The 1163-nt window shown below is 45.4% G+C and overlaps 1 protein-coding gene across 1 annotated transcript in view; it reads right to left on the minus strand.

The window, feature by feature from the left end:
- Window positions 1-1163, minus strand: part of LOC106013660 (CUB and sushi domain-containing protein 3) — a 14256-nt gene that overhangs the window by 6523 nt on the left and 6570 nt on the right. The window contains exon 3 of the mRNA XM_035973276.1: window positions 112-288. Within this exon, the coding sequence (XP_035829169.1) occupies window positions 112-288 (177 nt within the window). The remainder of the gene's footprint in view (window positions 1-111; window positions 289-1163) is intronic.

Consider the following 1163-nt stretch of genomic DNA (forward strand, 5'->3'; position numbering starts at 1 on the left):
CGATATATATATATAATAATAATAATTTAAAAAACGCAGAAATAGACAGGCGAATGTGCGGACAAGAAGCTGTCTGTTCTCTAATTACGACAACGTGACGTAACATTCTACCTGTACAGACGGGCAGCAGCCCCACCCAGACGCCAGTGACGTCACAGATTAAGATCGTCTCTTCCGGCGTGCCCAGGTATCCGGTCTGGCAGGTACCGTTGGCGATACTGCGGTAGGTGGTGGTCAGTGTGTCTATCTGGGTGTGGGCGGGGGACGGGGGAGGGCCGCAGTCTACCACTGTGGATGGGGTGGGGAGGAGGGGGCGGGGCAGGGTTAAGGTGGTTGAGGAGGGGGTAGGGGGTCGGGTTGGGGTGTTGGGGTGTGGGGTGTGAGGGAGAAAGAGTTGGGGTGGAAGAGCAGGAAGAAAAGAGTGAGTGAATCAGAGAGGGAATGAGCGAGTGAGTGAGTGAGTGAGAATGGATGAGTAGGTGTGTGTGAGTATGTATGTGTGTGTGTGAGAATTCATTATTGAGTATCGTGCACGGTCTTTCTGATACGACATGGTATCTCTCTCATCCTGAACTAGCCCTGACATGAAAAGTCGAAGTTTGCCTCCTAAAATAATTATCTATACTGTGTCGATGTGGGCGTAAAAAGCCAACTAGAAAAGAAGGTCAGACTACCGTACTTTAATCTGTCTAATACTTCCTTGGAGTGTAAGAAAACTAAATTCTTTGAACCTCCTTAGAGAGGTAATCTACTTCATTCACTGAACTTCCTTGAGGAGCTCAACTGCTGTATTCGCGGAAATGTTTCTAAGATATAAGCTTTTTTTTTAACCTGTTCATTATATAGATTAGCCTTGGAGAGTTCAATTACTTATTTCCGTGAACGACCGTAAATCTATAACAGTGGTTTAATGAAGCTGCTCTCGTTGTTTTGTTTTTTTTGTGAGTGTGATTTTTGTCAATAGAATTTCGTGACATTGAGAGCAGCGTATTGTGCTAAATGATCCAGATTACGCTCGCGTGTCGCGTGTATTTGCATGGGTGTCCACTCACACTTGGCATTGAGTACCAAATCTATTTTCTTCGGCAGCTTCTGAGAATTTTTTTTTTATTCAAATGCTCGTGTGTGTGTGCGTGTGAGTGAGTGTGTGTGTGTGTGTGTGT

Source organism: Aplysia californica, unplaced genomic scaffold (assembly GCF_000002075.1).
Source record: "Aplysia californica isolate F4 #8 unplaced genomic scaffold, AplCal3.0 scaffold01095, whole genome shotgun sequence".
Lineage (NCBI taxonomy): Eukaryota > Metazoa > Mollusca > Gastropoda > Aplysiida > Aplysiidae > Aplysia > Aplysia californica.